General features: G+C 43.1%; 2 protein-coding genes and 1 pseudogene across 2 annotated transcripts; all 3 read right to left on the reverse strand.

Annotated features, from left to right (window-relative positions):
* Positions 1-4,805: 4,805 nt before the first annotated feature.
* On the reverse strand, positions 4,806-10,743 carry LOC139378277 (matrix metalloproteinase-15-like; annotated as a pseudogene).
* A 986-nt stretch (positions 10,744-11,729) lies between these two features.
* LOC139374498 (uromodulin-like) lies at positions 11,730-15,895 on the reverse strand. Its single transcript, XM_071115506.1, has 9 exons — positions 15,392-15,895; positions 15,231-15,273; positions 15,031-15,138; positions 14,743-14,951; positions 14,369-14,526; positions 13,228-13,470; positions 12,853-13,027; positions 12,192-12,297; positions 11,730-11,865 (listed from the first exon to the last, which is right to left on the reverse strand). The coding sequence occupies exons 1-9, from the start codon at positions 15,413-15,415 to the stop codon at positions 11,747-11,749; spliced, it is 1,185 nt and encodes a 394-aa protein (XP_070971607.1). The 5' UTR covers positions 15,416-15,895; the 3' UTR covers positions 11,730-11,746.
* A 5,426-nt stretch (positions 15,896-21,321) lies between these two features.
* Positions 21,322-25,504, reverse strand: LOC139374506 (uromodulin-like). Its single transcript, XM_071115511.1, has 9 exons — positions 25,001-25,504; positions 24,840-24,882; positions 24,640-24,747; positions 24,352-24,560; positions 23,978-24,135; positions 22,837-23,079; positions 22,462-22,636; positions 21,801-21,906; positions 21,322-21,474 (listed from the first exon to the last, which is right to left on the reverse strand). The coding sequence occupies exons 1-9, from the start codon at positions 25,022-25,024 to the stop codon at positions 21,356-21,358; spliced, it is 1,185 nt and encodes a 394-aa protein (XP_070971612.1). The 5' UTR covers positions 25,025-25,504; the 3' UTR covers positions 21,322-21,355.
* Between the last annotated feature and the right edge of the window lie 1,759 nt (positions 25,505-27,263).

Genomic DNA, 27,263 nt, shown 5'->3' on the forward strand with positions numbered 1-27,263 from the left:
CTAATGTCAATATGCCTTGTCCATTACTGTTCTGGTTAATGATTATTGATTTATTTCACTGTAGAGCCTCTAGCCCTGCTCAATATGCCTTAACCAACCATTTGGTTCCACCTCCCACATATGCGGTGACATCACCTGGTTTAAACGTCTGTTAAGGGAATTTTTATCTATAATGACTAATTATGTATACATTTCAATCAGGATGAATTAAAAGACGTATGTTACTGTACATGTATGAATTTTCTCTGTTGCTCTCAGTATTGAATATAATGTAGTCAGGAGTTTAGTACAATGACGGTCTGTTCCTTTGTACAAATGAATAAACTATCTCCAGACTGTCTAGAATGCTAATCTACACTGGCTGACCTTGGCTCTAGGCGAGGAGGGAAGGCTTGAGAGCTATAGAGCCTTTCTACCAGTGTCAAGAAGAGACGGAACATTTAGAAAACGCTGACGTCATTTTCAGTCATTTTCAGTTGCAAAATGTGTATGAACTTAGTACTCTCTTGAATTAAAGGCTGTTACCTGACTTTTAAGACCGGGGCTCTGTCCATTCTTATAAAATATAGGGTCTTACAAACCCTTCGAATGCATTGACAGAGTGTTTATTTTGATTGGGAAATAAAACAGAGGAATTTACAAACCCAATTTATAAACCCAATTTATAAGCCCAGTCATTGAGCAATTGCGTGTGAAAGCAGAGTTTTGACTGGCCAATATATAACAAAAGTGGATACCAGCTTTCTCGTGCTGCTAAATGTATTGCTCAATTGTTAAAAATGAAGCACATTAATCCGCTTTACAAACGGTGTAGCATACCTGGCATATTAAAAAAGTAACTACACATGAACTCCATTCGCTATTCCAGTGCAGGCTATGGATGATGTTTTTTTGTGGGCCATTCTAAATTTAAAAAATAATTCCACACATTATTAGACTTTTTAAAATGTAGGTGTTCCAAATGTCAGCATAAGTGGCTTGTAGGCAATGCATGGAAGCTGGAGATGCTAAAAGTGTTTATGTTAATTAAGGTCAATTACCGTGAGACAAGCAGTTGTTTGAATGACAATCACCAGCTGACAACATTTCATGACTACCACAGCCCTAACTGGAACTCAAATTGCTAGGGGGCTGGCACACTTGGGGGAAAATGTAAGGAAAATTGCGCTGCACAGCTTCCAGTAAACAGCTGCTTTCAAACTAGGGATTTCGTGGCTAATTGAGGTAAGACAGTAATTCTGCTCCTAGAGTAAGGATATACACTGCTCAAAAAAATAAAGGGAACACTAAAATAACACATCCTAGATCTGAATGAATGAAATATCCTTATTAAATACTTTTTTCTTTACATAGTTGAATGTGCTGACAACAAAATCACACAAAAATTATCAATGGAAATCAAATTTATCAACCCATGGAGGTCTGGATTTGGAGTCACAATCAAAATTAAAGTGGAAAACCAAAACTACAGGCTGATCCAACTTTGATGTAATGTCCTTAAAACAAGTCAAAATGAGGCTCAGTAGTGTGTGTGGCCTCCACGTGCCTGTATGACCTCCCTACAACGCCTGGGCATGCTCCTGATGTCTGTGGTGCAACGTGGCGTTGGTGGATGGAGCGAGACATGATGTCCCAGATGTGCTCAATTGGATTCAGGTCTGGGGAACGGGCGGGCCAGTCCATAGCATCAATGCCTTCCTCTTGCAGGAACTGCTGACACAATCCAGCCACATGAGGTCTAGCATGGTCTTGCATTAGGAGGAACCCAGGGCCAACCGCACCAGCATATGGTCTCACAAGGGGTCTGAGGATCTCATCTCGGTACCTAATGGCAGTCAGGCTACCTCTGGCGAGCACATGGAGCGCTGTGCGGCCCCCCAAAGAAATGCCACCCCACACCATGACCGACCCACCGCCAAACCGGTCATGCTGGAGGATGTTGCAGGCAGCAGAACGTTCTCTGGCAAATGCCAAACGTCCTGCACGGTGTTGGGCTGTAAGCACAATCCCCACCTGTGGACGTCGGGTCCTCATACCATCCTCATGAAGTCTGTTTCTGACCGTTTGAGCAGACACGCACATTTGTGGCCTGCTGGAGGTAATTTTGCAGGGCTCTGGCAGTGCTCCTCTTGCTCCTCCTTGCACAAAGGCGGAGGTAGCGGTCCTGCTGCTGGGTTGTTGCCCTCCTACGGCCTCCTCCACGTCTCCTGATGTACTGGCCTGTCTCCTGGTAGCGCCTCCATGCTCTGGACACTACGCTGACAGACACAGCAAACCTTCTTGCCACAGCTCGCATTGATGTGCCATCCTGGATGAGCTGCACTACCTGAGCCACTTGTGTGGGTTGTAGACTCCGTCTCATGCTACCACTAGAGTGAAAGCACCGCCAGCATTCAAAAGTGACCAAAACATCAACCAGGAAGCATAGGAACTGAGAAGTGGTCTGTGGTCACCACCTGCAGAACCACTCCTTTATTGGAGGTGTCTTGCTAATTGCCTATAATTTCCACCTGTTGTCTATTCCATTTGCACAACAGCATGTGACATTTATTGTCAATCAGTGTTGCTTCTTAAGTGGACAGTTTGATTTCACAGAAGTGTGATTGACTTGGAGTTACATTGTGTTGTTTACGTGTTCCCTTTATTTTCTTGAGCAGTGTATATTGATTGCAATTATTCCCAAATGAGTGAGCGTTCATGTGCAAAGGATTAGCATTTCAATTGTTAGAATTATCAACTCTGTAGTGTCTTTTGTCTTTCGTGCCCTTCAGTCCCTTTGTCTACCAAGCCACCATACCGGTTTAGCCCACTAGGGCACATTCCCTATCATTTCCCTGTAACCATATCTACTTTGTTTGTTTGTTTATGCATTTATGTGATTATTTAGTTAGTTAGTAAATAAATGATTGAGACAATTGATTTATGGATGATTCATAGTGAAGACTGGGTTCGTGCAGATAACCAACAATTTACAGCGTTTGGAATGAGAATAATTCATTAATTAGAAGACTAATTGATCAGATATTAAAATATCTGAAAGTTATATTAGGAAAATGATAACTTTGTAATCTGAATATTTTCCTTGGTGCCCAAACTTCCTAGTTAATTACATTTACGTCCCACTTGGCCAACATCCGGTGAAATTGCAGTGCCCGAAATTCAAACTACAGTATTATAAATATTTAACTTTCATAAAATCACAAGTGTAATACATCAAAATAAAGCTTAACTTCTTGTTAATCCAGCCGCTGTGTCAGATTTCAAAAAGGCTTTACAGCGAACGCACACCATGCGATTATCTGAGGACAGCGCCCCACATACAAACACATGAAAAACACATTTCTACCAGGCAGATGCGACACGAAAGTCAGAAATAGCCATTTAAAAAATGTCTTTCCTTTGATTATCTTCTAATGTTGACACTCCAAAAGGTCCCAGTTACATTACAAATTGTCCTTTTGTTCGATAATGTCCTTTATATCCATAAAAACTCAGCTTAGCTGGTGCGCTTGAGTCAATAATCCACCCAGTTTCCCTCCATCAAAATACATACAAAATGAATCCCAAACGTTACTAATAAAAACTTTTCCAAACAAGTCAAACAACGTTTATAATCAAACCGTAGGTACCCTAATACGTAAATAAACGATAAAATATAAGACAGAGAATCGTTATTGTCTTTACCAGAGAAAAATACCAAAGAACGCGCTCTCTTCCACTTGCTTGGAAACACTACAGCCAAAATGTACTACACCATTTTAGAAAAACTACAATTTCTGGCTCATTTTTCCAAAAACCAGCCTGAAACACTTTCTAAAGACTGTTGACATCTAGTGGAAGCCCTAGGAACTGCAATCTGGGAGGACTTGGCCTTATAATAAAAGTGATAGCCATTGAAAATAGTGGTGGGCCCCCAAATTTTTTTTGGGTGGGTGGTTTGTCCTCTGGGTTTCGCCTGCCATATCAGTTCTGTTATACTCACAGACATAATTTTAACATTTTAATAAACTTTGTGTTTCCTATCCTAATCTATCAATTATATGCATATCCTAGCTTCTGGGCCTGAGTAACAGTTAGTTTACTTTGGGCACGCTTTTCATCCAGAGATCAAAATACTGCCCCCTACCAAAGAGAGGTTAATCACGTAATAATAGTTACAGAGAATTGATTTGATAAAATAACAGTCTTCAGTTTAATGATGCCAAAAACACGACATGGCGGTTTTGGAGCAGTGGCTTCTTCCTTGCTGAGCGGCCTTTCAGGTTTCCGCGTTTTACTGTGGATATAGATACTTTTGTACCTGTTTCCTCCAGCATCTTGACAAGGTCCTTTGCTGTTGTTCTGGGATTGATTTGCACTTTTTGCACCAAAGTACGTTCATCTCTAGGAGACAGAACACATCTCCTTCCTGAGCGGTTTGATGGCTGCGTGGTCCCATGGTGTTTATACTTGCCTACTACTGTTTGTACAGATGAGCGTGGTACCTTCAGGCGTTTGGAAATTGCTCCCAAGGATGAACCAGACTTGTGGAGGTCTACAATTGTTTTTCTGAGGTCTTGGCTGATTTCCCCATAATGTTTTTTTCCCAAAGAGGCACTGAGTTTGAAGGTAGGCCTTGAAATACATCCACAGGTACACCTCCAATTGACTCAAATTATGTCAATTAGCCTATCAGAAGCTTCTAAAGCCATGACATAATTTTCTGGAATTTTCCAAGCTGTTTAAAGGCACAGTCAACTTGGTGTATGTTAACTTCTGACCCAATGGAATTGTGATACAGTGAATTATAAGTGAAATAATCTGTCTGTAAACAATTGTTGGAAAAATTACTTGGTTCATGTACAAAGTAGATGCCCTAACCGACTTGCCAAAACTATAGTTTGTTAACCAAACATTTGTGGAGTGGTTGAAAAACGAGGAGTATGTAAACTTCCGACTTCAACTGTATATATAAATACATTGAATGCACTATAGTCTGCCTACTCCTAATAGCATTTTCACCCAATATTGCATGCATGGTTTGCCTTAATTCATGTTTTATTGCAAAATCTTTATATATTTGTGTAAAAGCTTCACAGAGCATGTCCTGCATGCATCATTGAACTCTGCTAACGAACAGAGAGCACATTACAAATGTACAAATTTTAAAAACTGGAATAAAAACATTTTTGTACAACTACAATTTCAAGTATTCCTTCCTCTCCAACAGCCAACCAATACAAAACACAAACAATAAATGACAGAACACTGTTGATACAAAATTGACCACAAACCTGAAGTATATACGACCATTGTTTTTTACATGTGATAGTGTCTTTGCTGAGGAAAAACCTTTAACTATTGGTCTTCATCTGTCAATTGCACAATACAACAATTGCACTCTGGGTGTTGTATAAAAAGTATTTGGTCTCTGAATGAGAGAAGTTGGCACACAAAGAGTTGGTAACAAAGGGAGAGATTGGGTAAAGCACCATAGAGGAAAGATAGGGAAACTGTGTGCTTGTATTGTTATGTAATGCTTGTGTGTATATATGTGTTCAAATGGAAGGTGCCTATGTATGGTGTGTGTATGTGTTTGCGTGTGTGTGAATCCATTTCTGGAGCAGATCAAACCCACTCCTGCAGGGATCGTTTGCAGTGGACCAAAAGTCTGGGCGCCTCTTTCTTCTGCAGGGTGTTGATAATAGCATAGATCAATAGTAGGATGAACAGCACCAGGACCAGGGGCACGGTCACTATGATCAGGGTGATAACCTTGGCCTCGTTCTCAGCCATCCTCACCACCACATCCACCCCTTTGTCCTTCGCATCAGGTTCATAATCCACATCGTTGGTGTAATCCTAATTGGTCTCTCTGTCCACCTCATCCGGGACTGAGCCAACTGGTGGTTGTGGTTTTGGCTGGTCCACTGTTGGCCACTTGCGGCCTGTAACTGTGTCATCTGTATCTGGGTCCACGCTGGGGATATGGGGTAGTCTGGGTCATCCTTCATCTTCTGGTTATCAAACCTCCAGTACTTGGAGCCCTTGTAGAAGTATGTGTAAACTGGGTAGGGAAGAAAAATATTGTTGAGGCAAATGTTGAAAAGCACAGAGGAAATTTATTGTGGAAATGCTATTTGTTCATTTTTTTCAAGTTTGAGTCATTAGTCTGTTAACCTTCTTTGGGTATGCATCATCTGCTCCAACTCTGGACAAGTTCATCACAGTTCACAGGATACTGTCATTGCAGACCTGTGCTAGTCCTGTTCACCATTAGTAATAGTTACAGTACTGTGAAGGAGAAGCCTTCACTTGGACTAGAGACTATTTTTAATTCTCCTTCACAAGTACCTATCCCTTTTGATGAAAATGGAATAGTTGTTTATTCACTATAGGAAACAGCTTTGAAAAGCATTAGCTGGGGTGGGACTTTGGTGGGAGAGGAGGAATTATGAGATACCTGCGTTAGACAACCTTTGCCAGGCATTCCATGGGTCCAAACCCTTTCCCCTCTCAGCTCAGTATCTATAGCCTCCCTCCATTTTTACAGCCATTATCCCCTATAACAACTCACTCACCGCCATCATCGCTGAGGAAGGCTCCTTTAGGAGAGGATGGGACCTTGCCCCACCTGGAGACAGGTTTCCGGTAGTCGCTGTCACCGGTGTGAAACGATCATGAAACCGTGTGGTACAAAGGACTAATGACTCTCACAAGAAACGCCCTTTTCTTCAGGTCTCTGTCTTTTAACACTCAGGGCTAAATCTGTTTTCCCTTGACTAGATGAATGATATTTATCAATAACATTTAAGATTTAAAAAGATAGCTCATCAGTCAGTCAGTTGAGATCAGTTATGGTAGGGTAAATAAAATGAAATAAAATGGTATTGGTCACATACACAGATAGGAAGAGGAGAAAGAAAGAAAAAGAATATCAAAAGATATCAATAGGATATTCATTTTGAACAAGGAAATAGTAGCAGTAATAGTGATTGGGGGGGAAATGGGGGAAAACGGGACGAAATGTCTATCTAACCTGATGGATCGTGGTTGTCAAGGGTCCAGGGTTCATCAGCGTCAAAGTGCGTGTCTCCGCCCATCCCAGACCCTGGGTAGTAGGAATGAGCCGGAGACCCCCACTCGCCCTCAAACAGAGACATGTCTCCATGGAAACCAGATGCAAACAACAGCATGATATCTAGCGTGTCCTGGCTGCTGTTAGTGATGTCTTGGAAAGCAACATCTTCAAAGCTCAGTGGAGTCACGCGCTCCCACACCTCGAAAGCTCTGCGGATGGCCTCCAGTGTCCAAACCTCACCAACCTTTGGGGTGGTGTTCATAATGCTGGGAGAGGGGGTTGAGGATAAGACAAAATATTCTTAGCACATACACTACCGGTCAAAAGTTTTAGAACACCTACTAATTCAAGGGTTTTTCTTGATTTATTTTTTACTATTTTCTACATTGTAGAATAATAGTAAAGACATCAAAACTATGAAATAACACATATGGAATCATGTAGTAACCAAAAAATGGTTAAACAAATCAAAATATATTTTACATTTGAGATTCTTCAAATAGCCACCCTTAGCCTTGATGACAGCTTTGCACACTCTTGGCAGTCTCTTCGCCAGCTTCATGAGGTAGTCACCTGGAATGCATTTCAATTAACAGGTGTGCCTTCTTAAAAGTTAATTTGTGGAATTTCTTTCCTTCTTAATGCATTTGAGCCAATCAGTTATGTTGTGAAAAGGTAGGGGTGGTATACAGAAGATAGCCCTATTTGGTCAACGACCAAGTCCATATTTTGGCAAGAACAGCTCAAATAAGCAAAGAGAAACGACAGTCCATTATTACTGTCAGTCAATACGGAAAATAGGTCAATTTCAAGAACATTGAAAGTTGCAAAAACCATCAAGCGCTATGATAAAACTGGCTATCATGAGGAATGCCACAGGAATGTTACCAGAGTTACCTCTGCTGCAGAGGATAAGTTCATTAGAGTTACCAGCCTCAGAAATTGCTGCCCAAATAAATGCTTCAGAGTTCAAGTAACAGACACATCTCAACATCAACTGTTCAGAGGAGACTGTGTTAATCAGTTATTCATGGTTGAATTGCTGCAAAGAAACCACTACTAAAGGACACCAATAATAAGAAGAAACGTGCTTGGGCCAAGAAACATGAGCAATGGACATTAGACCAGTAGAAATGTGTCCTTTGGTTTGGAGTCCAAATTGGAGATTTTTGTTTCCAACAGCCGTGTCTTTGTGAGATGTGGTGTGGGTGAATGGATGATCTCTGCATGTGTATTTTCCACCCTACAGCATGGAGAAGGAGGTGTTATGGTGTGGGGGTGTTTTAAAGGCGAGACTGTCTGGGATGTATTTAGAATTCAAGGCACACTTAACAAGCATGGCTACCACAGCATTCTGCAGCAATACGCCATCCCATCTGGTTTGGGCATAGTGGGACGATAATTTGTTTTACAACAGGACAATGACCTAACACACCTCCAGGCAGTGTAAGGGCTATTTTACCAAGAAAGAGAGTGATGGAGTGCTGCATCACATGACCTGGCCTCCGCAATCCCCTGACCTCAACCAAATTAAGATGGTTTGGGATGAGTCGGACCGCAGAGTGAAGGAAAAGCAGCCAATATGTGCTCAGCATATGTGGGAACTCCTTGGAAAAGCATTCCAGGTGAAGCTGGTTGAGAGAATGCCAAGAGTGTGCAAAGCTGTCATCAAGGCAAAGGGTGGCTACTTTGAAGAATCTCAAATAGAAAATATATTTTTCACCGGTAGTGTATATACAGAGGGTCATTACAAATTACGTATGTTGTCAGTGGTCTATACACATATGGAAATTCAGGTCTCATTGCAGTGTTGTTTATACTGACGCTTTGCATGCCAGTCAGGGGGAAATCTGTTTGAGATTCCCTACATGGTTTTCTTAGAATCCCCCAGCATACATAGGCCTACCACACACCTGTAAGTCAGAAGGTTCTTGTCCCACTTCTGGCCAGTGAGAGCGTAGCGTTTCCGCCTCACACCATTCTCAGCCTGCTACACAGATTTGTCTGGGACTCCACAGCGAGGCCTTCTCATGGCCCTAAAAGGGGAGTGGAAAACACAATTGAATAGAGCCCAGATAACCACATAGATATATAGGATCAGATACATTGTTCATTTAAGGCTAGAGTGGTTCCACAGTGCTAGACCAGGAGGTGCAACTTTTCTCTGTCTCAGAATAGCTCTATAATGTAATCATGACAGTACATTACATTATCTTGACATCATTATCAATTTAGTTTCTATCAGTCTGTACAGTATAACTGAGGCTGCCAGTGGCATCCATACTTCAGTGCGGCAGGGTCCATCTCTCCAGTGACCTCTAGGCCATAGAAGCGCTGCATGTCACTGACGGCATTGGGCAGAATTTGAGAGGACTGCATGGTTGATATCTGTCTGCTGGCTTGAGACAGGTAGCCAAACCTCCGCAACCACGACTACAATTATACAACAGATAGATAGATGGCGTGAGAGCTAGAGAAAGAGAGACAAATAGAGAGACAAGAGAATTGAGAGATTGAGAGCAACATCAAAGGGAGAGCAGTTAAAATATATAGAGAGAGGACAGAGAAACAGATGGTTTATATTACTTCATGGCATTACTCTTTGAGTCACACCTTCTTATTGGCAGTTTAGATAACCTCAGGGTCGGCCCAACAGATAATAGGATAGAGCAGACGTCATTGGGTGTAAGAGTAAAAGCTTTGGAATGTAAGCATTTAACCCAAAACAAAACACTGATATACAGATTTTAATCCATGTAAATTACAACAAAAATTCTACATAAACCGTCTAAATTCGACTGTACAATATATACCATTAATATAGCCACAAGCAGACGTGTGTCTGGCTGTAAAGTCTGGCGTACAATATTAATATACCATTGATAATCCAATGGAAACAAGAGACCCAGCCAAGACAGCACAGAGAGCTTGCCTTGCAAAAGCCTTGACAGGGGAATTTAAAAACAAATGGGCCCACTGAGCACAACCAGAGAGCTCATACTTTCTCTGTAAACAAGCATGCACTGCACACCTGCACACATAGACCCATACACACACACACACAGAGAGAGGGCAAGAGAGAGAGAAATAAAAACAGCTTCAGGCCACCAAAATGGTGACTCATAGAGTGCTCATTCTGGATATCTTGCACAACATGCCTGCAGGATAAGCAGTACAGTAGATGAGGAACACATCGTGGTTTACAAGCATGTAAATAGGGTTTAACCCTAGAGGTCAAACTTTTACACAACACACAATTACTCCTAATAATATGCCTGCCATGCATGAAGTGGGAATGTTGCCCAATATCCATTATTGGAAAGGTCAAGGGTCATGTGTGCATCAAATATGTCCATGAATCAGCGCATGAGAAGTCATTAGATCACATAAAATGCAAGATCAGTTTAGATTTCCTGACCAGGATAATAGAGATCATGTTCATGCAACGTTTCAGTTAAAGGAAACTAAGTTCATAAGGCGACGGCCACAATTCTACATATTTACGCACCATAAAAACGTCCATATTTTGACATTAAAGGACACACGTATACAACATACTGTACCTCTGCGTTGAAATGGCCTTCGTCCTCATTGGTAACAAGCCTGTTGCACAAGAGCAAGACGATTGAGGCCATTATTTGTTTCCACAGCCCCGGAGAAGCGCTTCTCCAGAGAGATGCCATTTTTATGCAGCCTCGTTCGCCCGTGCAATGGACTGTCATTCAGATGTGATTGAAAATTGCCGTCAAGTGATGAGTGATCTGCTATGTGACTGCATAGTCAAACTCTTTGGTTAAGTTCAAAATCCAGTTCGTGTTGAAGTTCTCTCCGCAGTTCAACCACTGGGCATTGGGTCGTGGCGCGCTGAAATCGGATCGTTTGCGAAACAGCTCGGATTAGAACTGGTAGAAATTATCCCCAAATATGTGATCATGGGTTATTTAAGGCTTGAGTCAGTTGTCCATTTATGCCCAGTTCCTAATGGCCCACACGAGCTAAAGGTAAGAACAGCATTTCTTCTGGCACATTAGTGTGTTACCTACTTCCCCTTCAGTCAATAGCTTTCCTGCACGATGAGGGAAGAGTAGAGAAAAAAGGTCTCAAGCGTCATGTTTTGTTCTTGGTAAAATGTAGCCGTACTATACTCGGAACGTAATTGTGGAGGATACCCTCAAACAAAATACAATTGTCTTACAAGTTACTTCCAAGTATCCAGAAAGTCTGTTAGATTTGAGTTAAACCACCGCATGCCTCTTGCAGGCTATCCTGGATTACATTGATAGTCCAATAAACTCACTGCCGTCTGAGAATACAAACAGAGCAGTGACTCTGCTAGAGAAAATCGGGAGGAAAGTTAATGTAGCCTAGATACTGTGGGAAGTCTATTAGACAAAGCAATTTCTCTTGAAAATAAACTCCCCTCCCCCTGGGGATGAATTATAGACTGACCCCTCAGTTGGCTCCTATTGCCATCTGCTGATAGCTAAGAATCACTACACCATTTGATCAAATCGAGTGACACTATAATAGGAGTTGGTTTTTGATGAATGTTTGAACTTGTTTGTAACCCACAGCCACATTGAACTACAGGGCTGAATGCTCAGAGCTCTGTGGTAAGTCATGTTTATAAAATGTGAGAGGGACTCATTTAATTGTCATAGAAATTATTTTTATTCAAGTTGGATGTCAGCGGTTTGCTAGCTGTGACAGTCGTCGGTTTCCTGCCTTAGCGATGGTGATTAGGGCGAGGAGGAAGAGGCCCAGGACCCAGATGCCAGCCACAGGAATCATCAGCAGCAGCAGATCTGGAACAAAGTCAAGACTGTTGAAAACACCTCACACCACCCTGCCTCTAGCTGCAACATGAGCCCAGAGGGGTATACTACAATGTAGGATCAATGATTTAGCCAGCTAACGTGCCTAAAGTCTTACATAACCATTTTGAAAAGTGAAAGAATGACTCAACCAAAAACATATACCCATGTTGAGCTTTTGTAGTATAGCCCTCTGGTCTACGTCACAATCATTAAAAAAAAGAAATGCAGGCAAGTAGAGTGAGCAAGGGCAACATTTGAGCCCGGCAAGAAAATATATTTTAATCTTACGTAGATAACGAAACACAAATCCTTACTAGATTGGGGTCGGTCTGGTATGTCAATCCTGATTGGTCCATATGACAGTAGACCTTGAGTTGGGTCTCCACGCACTGCTGCCCTCTTGGTTATAGATTTGCACTCCTGTAGCAGTAAAGCATTAATAAAAGACAATCTTGTATGCCATGCAAACTTCTGAAAAGGCATTTTCTTCATGAATAGAAATAATATTTGAGCATTTTTAACCCCTTTTGTCATCCCAATTTCATTGTATCCAAGTGGTAGTTACAGTCTAGTCCCATTGCTGCGACTCCCGTACGGACTGGGGAGAGGCGAAGGGCGAGAGCTGTGCGTCCTCCGAAACACAACCCCGCCGAGCCGCACTGCTTCTTGACAATGCTTACTTAACCCGGAAGTCAGCCGCACCAACGTGTCGAAGGAAACACCGTACACCTGGCGACCGTGTCAGTGTGCATTGCGCCTGGCCTGCCACAAGAGTCGCTAGAGCACGATGGGACAAGGACAACCCGGCCAGCCAAACCCTCCCCTAACCCGGACAACACTGGGCCAATTGTGCGCCGCCTCATGGGTCTCCCGTTCACAGCGACAAAACCTGGAATCGAACCAGGATCTGTAGTGACACAGCTAGCACCGCTATGCAGTGCCTTAGCCCGCTGCACCAAAGGCCAGTGAACTTACAGGAATGCAGGGTTCGTCATCGTCCAGGGAGCACAAGCGCACTGTGCAGTGCAGGTACAGGTCATGAGGCTCCACAACAAAGCGGAACATGTCAAAGCTGTACCGGATGGTTGAGGCCTCTCCATTGGCGCCCATTGTCGTATTGAGAAAGGTGACAGTGTCGTCATTCACACACCTGTGAGGGGGGAGTGTCTTGGGTTGAATAAATCCAAGACCTTCATCAAATTTAACACTGATCTGCCACAATTAGTCAGACATGGCAAATTGAGCTCAACTGAATTGCTCACAGCATGCTAAATGATTTGTTCATGCCATGTTTCAAGAGCAGAAGTAGGCGTACATGTTCCCAGGGATAAATGTTGATTGTCCACTCACCCATTGCGCAGCAGGGTGTGAACAGAGCCGTCTGTCTGGTTGGGTTTGGGGGACTGTGTGGCCCAGCATTCATTCACCCTCAAGTGGAAGACGTCCTCCAGCTCCACGACCTTGATCTCCACATACACCCTGTCCCGGAGGTGGATCAGCGGTGAGCTTTGGAACGCCTCTGTGTAGGTGTGATCTGTGAAGAGGGCCATCTCCACCTTGGCATCCAACTCACCCATCCGCATCACAGTCTCACTGAACCAAAACAGCACAGGATTACTGTGAGAGAAATGCTGGTCATATCCACATTACCTGAACCGAAAGAACTCCTGCTTATAAATCAGTGGTTAGTCCGACATTACTCGCTGTCCCAGATGGCGGATAGCCGTTGCTACCTAGGTAGTATTAATAAAGGTAAAAATAAAACAAATTAAGGATAAGCAAAATATTCTACCAACACTCACTAAGTGAATATTCCTCAATGCCCCACTTGAAAGCCACAACTGTCTTCTAAAAGTTCACGGCTAGGTGCAGGTGGTTTGTTGGAATTTAGAAAATGCCCAGTTAAAGTCAATACATTATCCTCAAGGAAGTAATGCAACAACGGTGTATGCCACCATCTTCCCCATTTCAAATCTTCTCCCATTGAGACAGACAAGTGTCATTCAACACAAAGCTTTATTTCTGAGTCACACTCATGACATGCAGCACTTGTGTGGACACCCACCTGTCTCAATCAATGAGAATAATTGAAATCAAGATTGCGTCACATGGCAAAAGTGAAATAAACAGCATTTTCTAAATTCCAACCAACCACCTACAACTAGCCATGGAGGGTTACAAGACAGTGGTGGCTTTCACGAAGGGAATTGAGAAATAATAACCAAGATTAGTATAACATTTACCCTTAACACCATCAACAGCTGGAACATCAGTAATGTCAGACTAGCAAGAATAACTCCTGGACCTATTGTACAGGCTCAAACTAGAGCCCAGAATTGTTCCTGGAGAGGAAACCCGAGTATCAAATAAGGCAATGTGACAAATTGCATCTCAAGTGAGTCTACTTGTTAGGTCGTTCCAGTAATAGACCAAGACAAACTTTAAGTACATTAAGTTGTGATCAAGTCCATTTTTAGAGAGTGGGCCTTACCTAGAGAAGGGGATGATGGGGTACGGCAAACTGACAGTGCGGATGTATGGGTAGATACACGTGTACTCAATTTTTATCATTGGGTCTCTTATTATATTTCCATAGACTTGAGGGGCCGACATGAGAGTTAAGGCGTATGCAATGTGAGTGATGTTTTTCTGTTGTAAAAAGAGAGAGCACAATGCCAGTAAAAACAAACTTCCAGCTTCATAAATAAGTCACCACTTGGACTTGCTGCGATAACAAGGGTAAAAACTCCTGCCCTCAAAATCGGCACATGACAACTATAGATCAGTGTTGAGCCTTGAGATTAGGCCTTTTCTGAGACAGGATTATCAAAGGATAATATGAAGTGTGGGATGAATCATACTTACCTCCAGTGGTTTACCGCCACAGGAAACGTACTGATCCTTTGATATCCGCACAATGTAGTATGGGACATCAGACATAACCTCCTTTTGGGCACGACAAGACTCATTCTTCAAGTGCAGAGATTCCATAGGTACTTTGTAGTACTGGAAAAAGTCCTCATTCACCATGATAGTAATGTAGTCTTTGCCACACATGACATTGATGGTAGCAACTAAAATAAATTAAAACAGTTTTAGAACAAATTCCAATAGAACTATTGTAGTTATTCTGGTCTACCAAAATGTTTAAACCTTTGTCACACAGGTCTCCATAGTAGCCAACAGCACATTTGCAGTTGCTTTTGTCGAGGGATAGCAAACACTTGGTTGTGTCAGTGCAGTGTGTGACAGTGCATATTCCTGAGAGAAAACATGACATCAATGGAGGCCACTCATGAAATGATCAAGTAAATACTCGCAAGCTATTGAAATCAGACAAATGTGTTTCTCACCAAGGACACAGTCACAGCAGAAAATGACGAGGACCAAAAATACCTGGTAAATTCCACAGCAATTAACCTACATGACATTTAACAGGTTTAATTAATTTTCTACATTGTAGTTTCTAAACGTGTCCTTTTCTTTCAATACAAGCATAACAGTATCTACACACCTTCAAGTTGAATTTGAGCGCCATTGGTTATTTGCAATCTGTTTCCAAAATATATATTTATTTTTGTACTGACTTGAATTACTGGAAGGTCAAAGTAACATAGCCCTGTCTGAAGAATACAAAAAATAAAACGTAGCCTTATATACTCAACAGATCGAAAGGCCTGGAGCTGTAATTACCATAGACCTAGGTGATTACCTGAATGTAAAACACCTGTTTATTTGTATCTGAGCAATAAGCCTACCCCCAGTCACACACCTTCATTTCCCTCGGAGCGCCCCAACTTCCATCGAGTAACCTCATTGGCCAAGCACAGAAATTAAGTCACCCCATCTTTCCCAGCCTATCAGCAACCTAATTGCACCAGTCAATTGAAGAACCCCTCCTATTCAGAAGAACAAACATTGCAGGGAGAGACATGGCTTAATAGAGAGGTTGATAATTTAGGGAATTTTATTTTCACAATGTTTGTCAAAAAAATGTATGGTCTTCCAATGGAGATGGCCTAGGCCTACTAGTCTGCATAGGCTATAGCTCTGCTAGGGTACTCTGCTCTACTCTAGGGCTGTCCCCAGGTGGTGAGGGTAGGTAGGAACACTTATGTGAGAATGCTATTCATTGACTACAGCTCAGCGTTCAACACCATAGTACCCTCAAAGCTCATCACTAAGCTAAGGACCCTGGGACTAAACACCTCCCTCTGCAACTGGATCCTGGACTTCCTGACGGGCCGCCCCCCAGGTGGTGAGGGTAGGAATGAAAACACATCTGCCATGCTGATCCTCAACACAGCTCCACAGGGGTGTGTGCTCAGTCCCCTCCTGTACTCCCTGTTCACCCATGACTGCATGGCCAGGCACGACTCCAATACCATCATTAAGTTTGCACCGACAACGACGAGACAGCAGATAGGGAGGAGGTCAGAGACCTGGCTGGGTGGTGCCAGAATAACAACCGAACCCTCAACGTAACCAAGACTAAGGAGATGATTGTGGACTACAGGAAAAGGAGGACCGAGCACTCCTCCATTCTCATCGACAGGGCTGTAGTGGAGCATGTTGAGAGCTTCAAGTTCTTTGGTGTCCACATCAACAACAAACTAGAATGGTCCAAACACACCAAGACAGTTGTGAAGAGGGCACGACAAAGCCTATTCCCCCTCAGGAAACTAAAAGGATTTGGCATGGGTCCTGAGATCCTCAAAAGGTTCTACAGCTGCAACATCGAGAGCATGGTTGAATCACTGCCTGGTATGGCAATTGCTCGGCCTCTGACCGCAAGGCACTACAGAGGGTAGTGCGTACGGCCCATTACATCACTGGGGCTAAGCTGCCTGCCATCCAGGACCTCTACACCAGGCGGTGTCAGAGGAAGGCTATAAAAATGGTCAAAGACCCCAGCCACCCAAGTCATAGACTGTTCTCTCTATACCGCATGGCAAGCGGTACCGGAGTGCCAAGTCTAGGACAAAAAGGCTTCTCAACAGTTTTTACCCCAAGCCATTAGACTCCTGAATAGGTAATCAAATAGCTCCCCGGACTATTTGCATTGTGTGCCCCCACCAACCCCTCTTGTTACGCTGCTGTTACTCTGTTTATCATATATGCATAGTCACTTTAACTATACATTCATGTACATACTACCTCAATTGGGCCGACCAACCAGTGCTCCTGCACATTGGCTAACCGGGCTATCTGCATTGTGTAATGGATATTGCTCTTATATGTCATTTCATAATGTAGTTAGCCTGTCTCAACTGTATTTGCCAGCTGTTGTCTGGAGCACACGTGCCAAGACCCCATTTGCTATATAACAGATTTTGTGACAAAACCATCATGGAAACCCATTTAACTTGTATTTTTCAAATGTAAAATGGGAATTTAACCACAAAAGTAATTGTTATGTTCACTACACCATCGCTCACCGACTTCTATCCTCAATAAATCCTATTGATAGAAATGCATTTCTGGTGGGAAATTAAAAAAAATGTAAAGCACATTTTAGAATATTTGCATGAAAACATGTTGCAAATTAGATGGAAACCTCGCTAGTGATTACGTGTATTGCACACAAGTGGCATTGAATTTCAAATGTAAACGTGGGGGGAAACTATTTTTGAGTTGTCTACTCTAGATAACGTAGTGAAACGTTTCGATGCGTGTGTGCGCGTTGCCTATGTGAGACGTCATTCCACAGATTTTACAGCGCTCCCATTTATTTGCACGTGCTGTTCAAAACAGATCTCCACATCGGCGCTTGACTAGCCGCCCTTCAAGGAAGTCATGTGAGCCGGGTAGTATGGCTACATGAGCAAGCCTGTTAGAACTCTAACTTGGGCAAAATAAATGCTGGCATGCCTCCTAACCCCTCCCTGGCTCTGCACCCAAAACAACTAAATTAGCAACATCTGGGAAATGTAACCCAGACCCAGCTCTGTTCTATCAGGCTTTAACCCTTCCTAAATATGTGCACGATGTATATGATAATAACCCCCGCATTTAATCTCGCCCGAGGGAGTCTATCAAATGTTTCCCCTTTGTGGATAAAGTCTGGGCTGTTGTGGTCGAGGGGGTAGACTAGAGGAAAGACACAGTGGGAGACGGTGGTCTTGTGTTTACAGAACACACAACTGTTAGACAATCACGCACCACCACTCTTGTTTTATAAGGACATTCACGGAAATCTGTAGCTAAACACGCTTAAAACTACAACCGCAACTAACAAAAATCTAAACACGGGATGTTAAAAGTGCATATTATCTGTTATAAACAGGCTTAAATCAAGATCGGGTAAAGCACCATAGAGGAAAGATAGGGAAACTGTGTGCTTGTATTGTTATGTAATGCTTGTGTGTATATATGTGTTCAAATGGAATGTGCGCCTCTTTCTTCTGCAGGGTGTTGATAATAGCATAGATCAATAGTAGGATGAACAGCACCAGGACCAGGGGCACGGTCACTATGATCAGGGTGATAACCTTGGCCTCGTTCTCAGCCATCCTCACCACCACATCCACCCCTTTGTCCTTCGCATCAGGTTCATAATCCACATCGTTGGTGTAATCCTAATTGGTCTCTCTGTCCACCTCATCCGGGACTGAGCCAACTGGTGGTTGTGGTTTTGGCTGGTCCACTGTTGGCCACTTGCGGCCTGTAACTGTGTCATATATATCTGGGTCCACGCCTGGGGCTCCATCACAGCCCATAAAGTCTTTAAGGATGGATCTGGGGTAGTCTGGGTCATCCTTCATCTTCTGGTTATCAAACCTCCAGTCCCTGTATGTGTAAGCTGGGTAAGCTGGGTAGGGAAGACAAATATTGTTGATGCAAATGTTGAAAAGCACAGAGGGAATTTACTGTGGAAATGCTATTTGTTCATTTTTTCAAGTTTGAGTCATTAGTCTGTTAACCTTCTTTGGGTATGCATCTTCTGCTCCAACTCTTGACAAGTTCATCACAGTTCACAGGATACTGTCATTGCAGACCTGTGCTAGTCCTGTTCACCATTAGTAATAGTTACAGTACTGTGAAGGAGAAGCCTTCACTTGGACTAGAGACTATTTTTAATTCTCCTTCACAAGTACCTATCCCTTTTGATGAAAATGGAATAGTTGTTTATTCACTATAGGAAACAGCTTTGAAAAGCATTAGCTGGGGTGGGACTTTGGTGGGAGAGGAGGAATTATGAGATACCTGCGTTAGACAACCTTTGCCAGGCATTCCATGTGTCCAAACCCTTTCCCCTCTCAGCTCAGTGTCTATAGCCTCCCTCCATTTTTTACAGCCATTATCCCCTATAACAACTCACTCACCGCCATCATCGCTGAGGAAGGCTCCTTTATTTATTTATTTCACCTTTATTTAACTAGGTAGGCTAGTTGAGAACAAGTTCCCATTTGCAACTGCGACCTGGCCAAGATAAAGCGTAGCAATTCGACACATACAACAACACAGAGTTACACATGGAATAAACAAAACAGTCAATAATACAGTAGATCAAAAGAAAACAAGTCTATATACAGTGAATGCAAATGAGGTAAGTTAAGGAAATAAATAGGCCATGGTGGCGAAGTAATTACAACATAGCAATTAAACACTGGAATGGTAGATTGGCAGAAGATGAATGTGCAGGTAGAGATTCTGGGGTGCAAATGAGCAAAATAAATAAATAAATACCAGTATGGGGATGAGGTAGGTAGATAGATGGGCTGTTTACAGATGGGCTATGTACAGGTGCAGTGATCTGTAAGCTGCTCTGACAGCTGGTGCTTAAAGCTAGTGAGGGAGATGTGAGTCTCCAGCTTCAGAGATTTTTGCAATTCGTTCCAGTCATGGGCAGCAGAGAACTGGAAGGAAAGACGACCAAAGGAGGAATTGGCCTCCTTCTGGATATCTTGCACAACATGCCTGCAGGATAAGCAGTACAGTAGATGAGGAACACATTGTGGTTTACAAGCATGTAAATAGGGTTTAACCATAGAGGTCAAACTTTTACACAACACACAATTACTCCTAATAATATGCCTGCCATGCATGAAGTGGGAATGTTGCCCAATATCCATTATTGGAAAGGTCAAGGGTCATGTGTGCATCAAATATGTCCATGAATCAGCGCATGAGAAGTCATTAGATCACATAAAATGCAAGATCAGTTTAGATTTCCTGACCAGGATAATAGAGATCATGTTCATGCAACGTTTCAGTTAAAGGAAACTAAGTTCATAAGGCGACGGCCACAATTCTACATATTTACGCACCATAAAAACGTCCATATTTTGACATTAAAGGACACACGTATACAACATACTGTACCTCTGCGTTGAAATGGCCTTCGTCCTCATTGGTAACAAGCCTGTTGCACAAGAGCAAGACGATTGAGGCCATTATTTGTTTCCACAGCCCCGGAGAAGTGCTTCTCCAGAGAGATGCCATTTTTATGCAGCCTCGTTCGCCCGTGCAATGGACTGTCATTCAGATGTGATTGAAAATTGCCGTCAAGTGATGAGTGATCTGCTATGTGACTGCATAGTCAAACTCTTTGGTTAAGTTCAAAATCCAGTTTGTGTTGAAGTTCTCTCCGCAGTTCAACCACTGGGCATTGGGTCGTGGCGCGCTGAAATCGGATCGTTTGCGAAACAGCTCGGATTAGAACTGGTAGAAATTATCCCCAAATATGTGATCATGGGTTATTTAAAGCCTGAGTCAGTTGGCCATTTATGCCCAGTTCCTAATGGCCCACACGAGCTAAAGGTAAGAACAGCATTTCTTCTGGCACATTAGTGTGTCACCTACTTCCCCTTCAGTCAATAGCTTTCCTGCACGATGAGGGAAGAGTAGAGAGAAAAAAGGTGTCAAGCGTCATGTTTTGTTCTTGGTAAAATGTAGCCGTACTATACTCGGAACGTAATTGTGGAGGATACCCTCAAACAAAATACAATTGTCTTACAAGTTACTTCCAAGTATCCAGAAAGTCTGTTAGATTTGAGTTAAACCACCGCATGCCTCTTGCAGGCTATCCTGGATTACATTGATAGTCCAATAAACTCACTGCCGTCTGAGAATACAAACAGAGCAGTGACTCTGCTAGAGAAAATCGGGAGGAAAGTTAATGTAGCCTAGATACTGTGGGAAGTCTATTAGACAAAGCAATTTCTCTTGAAAATAAACTCCCCTCCCCCTGGGGATGAATTATAGACTGACCCCTCAGTTGGCTCCTATTGCCATCTGCTGATAGCTAAGAATCACTACACCATTTGATCAAATCGAGTGACACTATAATAGGAGTTGGCTTTTGATGAGACCAGTTATGATTTAAACCAGTAACTCATGTTTGAACTTGTTTGTAACCCACAGCCACATTGAACTACAGGGCTGAATGCTCAGAGCTCTGTGGTAAGTCATGTTTATAAAATGTGAGAGGGACTCATTTAATTGTCATAGAAATTATTTTTATTCAAGTTGGATGTCAGCGGTTTGCTAGCTGTGACAGTCGTCGGTTTCCTGCCTTAGCGATGGTGATTAGGGCGAGGAGGAAGAGGCCCAGGACCCAGATGCCAGCCACAGGAATCATCAGCAGCAGCAGATCTGGAACAAAGTCAAGACTGTTGAAAACACCTCACACCACCCTGCCTCTAGCTGCAACATGAGCCCAGAGGGGTATACTACAATGTAGGATCAATGATTTAGCCAGCTAACGTGCCTAAAGTCTTACATAACCATTTTGAAAAGTGAAAGAATGACTCAACCAAAAACATATACCCATGTTGAGCTTTTGTAGTATAGCCCTCTGGTCTACGTCACAATCATTAAAAAAAAGAAATGCAGGCAAGTAGAGTGAGCAAGGGCAACATTTGAGCCCGGCAAGAAAATATATTTTAATCTTACGTAGATAACGAAACACAAATCCTTACTAGATTGGGGTCGGTCTGGTATGTCAATCCTGATTGGTCCATATGACAGTAGACCTTGAGTTGGGTCTCCACGCACTGCTGCCCTCTTGGTTATAGATTTGCACTCCTGTAGCAGTAAAGCATTAATAAAAGACAATCTTGTATGCCATGCAAACTTCTGAAAAGGCATTTTCTTCATGAATAGAAATAATATTTGAGCATTTTTAACCCCTTTTGTCATCCCAATTTCATTGTATCCAAGTGGTAGTTACAGTCTAGTCCCATTGCTGCGACTCCCGTACGGACTGGGGAGAGGCGAAGGGCGAGAGCTGTGCGTCCTCCGAAACACAACCCCGCCGAGCCGCACTGCTTCTTGACAATGCTTACTTAACCCGGAAGTCAGCCGCACCAACGTGTCGAAGGAAACACCGTACACCTGGCGACCGTGTCAGTGTGCATTGCGCCTGGCCTGCCACAAGAGTCGCTAGAGCACGATGGGACAAGGACAACCCGGCCAGCCAAACCCTCCCCTAACCCGGACAACACTGGGCCAATTGTGCGCCGCCTCATGGGTCTCCCGTTCACAGCGACAAAACCTGGAATCGAACCAGGATCTGTAGTGACACAGCTAGCATCGCTATGCAGTGCCTTAGCCCGCTGCACCAAAGGCCAGTGAACTTACAGGAATGCAGGGTTCGTCATCGTCCAGGGAGCACAAGCGCACTGTGCAGTGCAGGTACAGGTCATGAGGCTCCACAACAAAGCGGAACATGTCAAAGCTGTACCGGATGGTTGAGGCCTCTCCATTGGCGCCCATTGTCGTATTGAGAAAGGTGACAGTGTCGTCATTCACACACCTGTGAGGGGGGAGTGTCTTGGGTTGAATAAATCCAAGACCTTCATCAAATTTAACACTGATCTGCCACAATTAGTCAGACATGGCAAATTGAGCTCAACTGAATTGCTCACAGCATGCTAAATGATTTGTTCATGCCATGTTTCAAGAGCAGAAGTAGGCGTACATGTTCCCAGGGATAAATGTTGATTGTCCACTCACCCATTGCGCAGCAGGGTGTGAACAGAGCCGTCTGTCTGGTTGGGTTTGGGGGACTGTGTGGCCCAGCATTCATTCACCCTCAAGTGGAAGACGTCCTCCAGCTCCACGACCTTGATCTCCACATACACCCTGTCCCGGAGGTGGATCAGCGGTGAGCTTTGGAACGCCTCTGTGTAGGTGTGATCTGTGAAGAGGGCCATCTCCACCTTGGCATCCAACTCACCCATCCGCATCACAGTCTCACTGAACCAAAACAGCACAGGATTACTGTGAGAGAAATGCTGGTCATATCCACATTACCTGAACCGAAAGAACTCCTGCTTATAAATCAGTGGTTAGTCCGACATTACTCGCTGTCCCAGATGGCGGATAGCCGTTGCTACCTAGGTAGTATTAATAAAGGTAAAAATAAAACAAATTAAGGATAAGCAAAATATTCTACCAACACTCACTAAGTGAATATTCCTCAATGCCCCACTTGAAAGCCACAACTGTCTTCTAAAAGTTCACGGCTAGGTGCAGGTGGTTTGTTGGAATTTAGAAAATGCCCAGTTAAAGTCAATACATTATCCTCAAGGAAGTAATGCAACAACGGTGTATGCCACCATCTTCCCCATTTCAAATCTTCTCCCATTGAGACAGACAAGTGTCATTCAACACAAAGCTTTATTTCTGAGTCACACTCATGACATGCAGCACTTGTGTGGACACCCACCTGTCTCAATCAATGAGAATAATTGAAATCAAGATTGCGTCACATGGCAAAAGTGAAATAAACAGCATTTTCTAAATTCCAACCAACCACCTACAACTAGCCATGGAGGGTTACAAGACAGTGGTGGCTTTCACGAAGGGAATTGAGAAATAATAACCAAGATTAGTATAACATTTACCCTTAACACCATCAACAGCTGGAACATCAGTAATGTCAGACTAGCAAGAATAACTCCTGGACCTATTGTACAGGCTCAAACTAGAGCCCAGAATTGTTCCTGGAGAGGAAACCCGAGTATCAAATAAGGCAATGTGACAAATTGCATCTCAAGTGAGTCTACTTGTTAGGTCGTTCCAGTAATAGACCAAGACAAACTTTAAGTACATTAAGTTGTGATCAAGTCCATTTTTAGAGAGTGGGCCTTACCTAGAGAAGGGGATGATGGGGTACGGCAAACTGACAGTGCGGATGTATGGGTAGATACACGTGTACTCAATTTTTATCATTGGGTCTCTTATTATATTTCCATAGACTTGAGGGGCCGACATGAGAGTTAAGGCGTATGCAATGTGAGTGATGTTTTTCTGTTGTAAAAAGAGAGAGCACAATGCCAGTAAAAACAAACTTCCAGCTTCATAAATAAGTCACCACTTGGACTTGCTGCGATAACAAGGGTAAAAACTCCTGCCCTCAAAATCGGCACATGACAACTATAGATCAGTGTTGAGCCTTGAGATTAGGCCTTTTCTGAGACAGGATTATCAAAGGATAATATGAAGTGTGGGATGAATCATACTTACCTCCAGTGGTTTACCGCCACAGGAAACGTACTGATCCTTTGATATCCGCACAATGTAGTATGGGACATCAGACATAACCTCCTTTTGGGCACGACAAGACTCATTCTTCAAGTGCAGAGATTCCATAGGTACTTTGTAGTACTGGAAAAAGTCCTCATTCACCATGATAGTAATGTAGTCTTTGCCACACATGACATTGATGGTAGCAACTAAAATAAATTAAAACAGTTTTAGAACAAATTCCAATAGAACTATTGTAGTTATTCTGGTCTACCAAAATGTTTAAACCTTTGTCACACAGGTCTCCATAGTAGCCAACAGCACATTTGCAGTTGCTTTTGTCGAGGGATAGCAAACACTTGGTTGTGTCAGTGCAGTGTGTGACAGTGCATATTCCTGAGAGAAAACATGACATCAATGGAGGCCACTCATGAAATGATCAAGTAAATACTCGCAAGCTATTGAAATCAGACAAATGTGTTTCTCACCAAGGACACAGTCACAGCAGAAAATGACGAGGACCAAAAATACCTGGTAAATTCCACAGCAATTAACCTACATGACATTTAACAGGTTTAATTAATTTTCTACATTGTAGTTTCTAAACGTGTCCTTTTCTTTCAATACAAGCATAACAGTATCTACACACCTTCAAGTTGAATTTGAGCGCCATTGGTTATTTGCAATCTGTTTCCAAAATATATATTTATTTTTGTACTGACTTGAATTACTGGAAGGTCAAAGTAACATAGCCCTGTCTGAAGAATACAAAAAATAAAACGTAGCCTTATATACTCAACAGATCGAAAGGCCTGGAGCTGTAATTACCATAGACCTAGGTGATTACCTGAATGTAAAACACCTGTTTATTTGTATCTGAGCAATAAGCCTACCCCCAGTCACACACCTTCATTTCCCTCGGAGCGCCCCAACTTCCATCGAGTAACCTCATTGGCCAAGCACAGAAATTAAGTCACCCCATCTTTCCCAGCCTATCAGCAACCTAATTGCACCAGTCAATTGAAGAACCCCTCCTATTCAGAAGAACAAACATTGCAGGGAGAGACATGGCTTAATAGAGAGGTTGATAATTTAGGGAATTTTATTTTCACAATGTTTGTCAAAAAAATGTATGGTCTTCCAATGGAGATGGCCTAGGCCTACTAGTCTGCATAGGCTATAGCTCTGCTAGGGTACTCTGCTCTACTCTAGGGCTGTCCCCAGGTGGTGAGGGTAGGTAGGAACACTTATGTGAGAATGCTATTCATTGACTACAGCTCAGCGTTCAACACCATAGTACCCTCAAAGCTCATCACTAAGCTAAGGACCCTGGGACTAAACACCTCCCTCTGCAACTGGATCCTGGACTTCCTGACGGGCCGCCCCCCAGGTGGTGAGGGTAGGAATGAAAACACATCTGCCATGCTGATCCTCAACACAGCTCCACAGGGGTGTGTGCTCAGTCCCCTCCTGTACTCCCTGTTCACCCATGACTGCATGGCCAGGCACGACTCCAATACCATCATTAAGTTTGCACCGACAACGATGAGACAGCATATAGGGAGGAGGTCAGAGACCTGGCTGGGTGGTGCCAGAATAACAACCGAACCCTCAACGTAACCAAGACTAAGGAGATGATTGTGGACTACAGGAAAAGGAGGACCGAGCACTCCTCCATTCTCATCGACAGGGCTGTAGTGGAGCATGTTGAGAGCTTCAAGTTCTTTGGTGTCCACATCAACAACAAACTAGAATGGTCCAAACACACCAAGACAGTTGTGAAGAGGGCACGACAAAGCCTATTCCCCCTCAGGAAACTAAAAGGATTTGGCATGGGTCCTGAGATCCTCAAAAGGTTCTACAGCTGCAACATCGAGAGCATGGTTGAATCACTGCCTGGTATGGCAATTGCTCGGCCTCTGACCGCAAGGCACTACAGAGGGTAGTGCGTACGGCCCATTACATCACTGGGGCTAAGCTGCCTGCCATCCAGGACCTCTACACCAGGCGGTGTCAGAGGAAGGCTATAAAAATGGTCATAGACTGTTCTCTCTATACCGCATGGCAAGCGGTACCGGAGTGCCAAGTCTAGGACAAAAAGGCTTCTCAACAGTTTTTACCCCAAGCCATTAGACTCCTGAATAGGTAATCAAATAGCTCCCCGGACTATTTGCATTGTGTGCCCCCACCAACCCCTCTTGTTACGCTGCTGTTACTCTGTTTATCATATATGCATAGTCACTTTAACTATACATTCATGTACATACTACCTCAATTGGGCCGACCAACCAGTGCTCCTGCACATTGGCTAACCGGGCTATCTGCATTGTGTAATGGATATTGCTCTTATATGTCATTTCATAATGTAGTTAGCCTGTCTCAACTGTATTTGCCAGCTGTTGTCTGGAGCACACGTGCCAAGACCCCATTTGCTATATAACAGATTTTGTGACAAAACCATCATGGAAACCCATTTAACTTGTATTTTTCAAATGTAAAATGGGAATTTAACCACAAAAGTAATTGTTATGTTCACTACACCATCGCTCACCGACTTCTATCCTCAATAAATCCTATTGATAGAAATGCATTTCTGGTGGGAAATTAAAAAAAATGTAAAGCACATTTTAGAATATTTGCATGAAAACATGTTGCAAATTAGATGGAAACCTCGCTAGTGATTACGTGTATTGCACACAAGTGGCATTGAATTTCAAATGTAAACGTGGGGGGAAACTATTTTTGAGTTGTCTACTCTAGATAACGTAGTGAAACGTTTCGATGCGTGTGTGCGCGTTGCCTATGTGAGACGTCATTCCACAGATTTTACAGCGCTCCCATTTATTTGCACGTGCTGTTCAAAACAGATCTCCACATCGGCGCTTGACTAGCCGCCCTTCAAGGAAGTCATG

The sequence above is a fragment of the Oncorhynchus clarkii genome, chromosome 2, assembly GCF_045791955.1.
Source record: "Oncorhynchus clarkii lewisi isolate Uvic-CL-2024 chromosome 2, UVic_Ocla_1.0, whole genome shotgun sequence".
Lineage (NCBI taxonomy): Eukaryota > Metazoa > Chordata > Actinopteri > Salmoniformes > Salmonidae > Oncorhynchus > Oncorhynchus clarkii.